Below are 2445 nucleotides of genomic sequence, written 5' to 3' on the forward strand. Positions count from 1 at the left end.
GAGATCACAGTTGTATATTTCTTTCTGGAGTTATACAAATTATCTGCATATGAAATATTTTCTCCTGCCCTTGATGTATGATAAGGATGGAAGTTGTGGGCACTCTACTTGACCATTGTCCATAAATAATATGTTAGTTATTTTTTGCTGACATGGTATCATTTGATGCCAAATACCTCCTCCATTATATTCCAACAAATTTCACTGAATGAGAAGAAGGCTAGTGTTTTTTTTTTTTTTTTTAAGAGAGTTTCATCTTATGGCGTTTGTTTCTGATAATAACTCTTTATCATCAGATCAAGACACCAATCAATTTTTGGTGTAGGCGAGGATTGAACTCTAGATCTCTTATACAACCATCAGAGACTTTACCGGTGGAGCTAACTGGAACTCAGAAGAAGGCTAGTATTGATATGTAAAGAGAACAATCTTAAGAAATGTGCTTCTAAAATTTCCTGTTAAGAGATCACAATTGTATATTTCTTTCCAATGTCATACATAATACAAATTATCTTATACAAATGGAAGTTATGGGCACTCTACATGACCATTGTCCATAATATGCTTGGAAGATTTCTAAACACTTGTATGAAATAACCGAATAATTTAAGAAACTTTGAATGAGCGGGCAAAAAGCAATTCATGATTGGGTTTCCAATATGCCAGTTCTGATAACAATTTCTCCAAATTATTGGTTGATGAAAAACAAAACCATTAATTTCGGAAAAATTAAACAAACAAACATTCTCACAGTTCACCTGAAAATGAATTCATTTAACTATAGAAAAATTACACAGAAAATTTCACAAAACAAACACTCACAGTTCTCTCTTCTCCTCACTTGGACCTACTGCAATACAAAAGCAATGAGAGAGCTAGAAGTGGCAGATCGAATGATCATAGGATGAACCTCTCAATTTTTCTGAGCTCTTTTGTAACATCAACCATATCTGGCCTGATCTCCGGATTATTTTTTCTGCATATGAGGGCTAGCCGTAATACAGCTTGTAATTGTTGCCACACAACAGATCCTTCTTCCCCTACAAGGATTGCAGGATCCACAACCTCATTTATGGCAAAAGAATTTCTGGCACTTTCAAAATCCTCAACATCAAAAGAGTCAACAGATCCTTTTAGCCATACAGGGATTGCAGGATCCCCATCATAAAAATTGTTAGTGGTGCGTAATAGCTCACGCCATCTCTGTCCAGTTAAAAGCTCTAATAGAAACGATCCGAAGCTGTAGACGTCAACTTTCTCCGTTATGTACCATGTAGTATAATAGTGGGGGCATATAAAACCGTAAGTTCCAATAAGAGAATCAGCCTCTACGTGAGTTTCACCTTCAGGAATCGATATGGAAAGTGAAAAATCAGTTAGTTTGGCAACATCGTTTTGGTCTAGGAAGACATTTCCTGATTTTATGTCCCTGTGGACAATAGGTCTTGAGAACGCAGTGTGGAGATACGAAATTGCATGAGCAATTTCCCTTGCAATCTTTAGCCTGCTCTGCCATGACAAGGGCTCACGTTGATCACTAGTGACTTTTAATCGATCAAAAAGTGATCCATTTGCAGCAGATTCATACACTGAAATAGGGATTTGAGTCTCGAGATAGCACCCTATGAGCTTTAGAACATTATTGTGAGTGCTCATCTTTGCAGAAACAGCTATATCAGTGAAAATATCATCACCGCGGTGTCGTAAGTACTCCTTAATGGAAATCATTCGGCCTTCAAAGAAACCATTGTACCATTCATGTTTAAACCCATCTGTATGAAAAATACGGCTAGAATGAAAGTTATTTGTTGCCCGCTGGAGTTCTTCACAAGAGTAGCTACGGATAGGAATCGGCCTACCATTACAAGTGGCAATCAGCTTCTCATGTAGTTTGCTTCCATTTTCATAAAACGCTTTCTCTCTTTCTTCTTCTCGTTTCTTTCCTGCCATTCTTAACAAATTTTCTCTCTCTCACGGTTTGGCTTGAACATATATGGCTCAACCTTTAATCCCCTTCACCTCTGCCGTCCACGAACCTACAAGGAAAGTTCGTCCAAAATACGCGAAGCTTTCCTCTTGCAATTTGTTAGCTTCTATATTATTGACTTTCTGAAGAATTTTGCTTCGCTGGGTCATCATGATGTTGATCTTTTACGCGGAAAGTTTGTCTTTTTTGGTTGAAAGTTGAAACGCGGAAAGTCTGTCGCTTCTAGAGAATATTGTAATTGCAATTATGTATTAATTTCGAGATATGTTCTCTATAACACTTGGGCCTGAGAGAAGGCGGCTTCTCTCAGGAAACATGGCCCAATTTTTCTTCATTCAAAAGTTTAAACACCACTTATGGTTTTAAAATATTTATAAAATAAAAACAAACTTTCAGTAATTTGCATACAACACTGGTATGCAAATTAAAAATGCTTCGCAGCAGAAAGGCAGGTTTAT

The 2445-nt window shown here is 37.1% G+C and overlaps 1 protein-coding gene across 1 annotated transcript; it reads right to left on the bottom strand.

The window, feature by feature from the left end:
- Nucleotides 1-669: 669 nt before the first annotated feature.
- On the bottom strand, nucleotides 670-1958 carry LOC142623870 (serine/threonine-protein kinase ZRK1-like). Its single transcript, XM_075797349.1, has one exon. It carries the CDS (start codon nucleotides 1948-1950, stop codon nucleotides 898-900), a length of 1053 nt encoding a protein of 350 aa, XP_075653464.1. The 5' UTR covers nucleotides 1951-1958; the 3' UTR covers nucleotides 670-897.
- Between the last annotated feature and the right edge of the window lie 487 nt (nucleotides 1959-2445).

This window comes from Castanea sativa, chromosome 2 (assembly GCF_040712315.1).
Source record: "Castanea sativa cultivar Marrone di Chiusa Pesio chromosome 2, ASM4071231v1".
Lineage (NCBI taxonomy): Eukaryota > Viridiplantae > Streptophyta > Magnoliopsida > Fagales > Fagaceae > Castanea > Castanea sativa.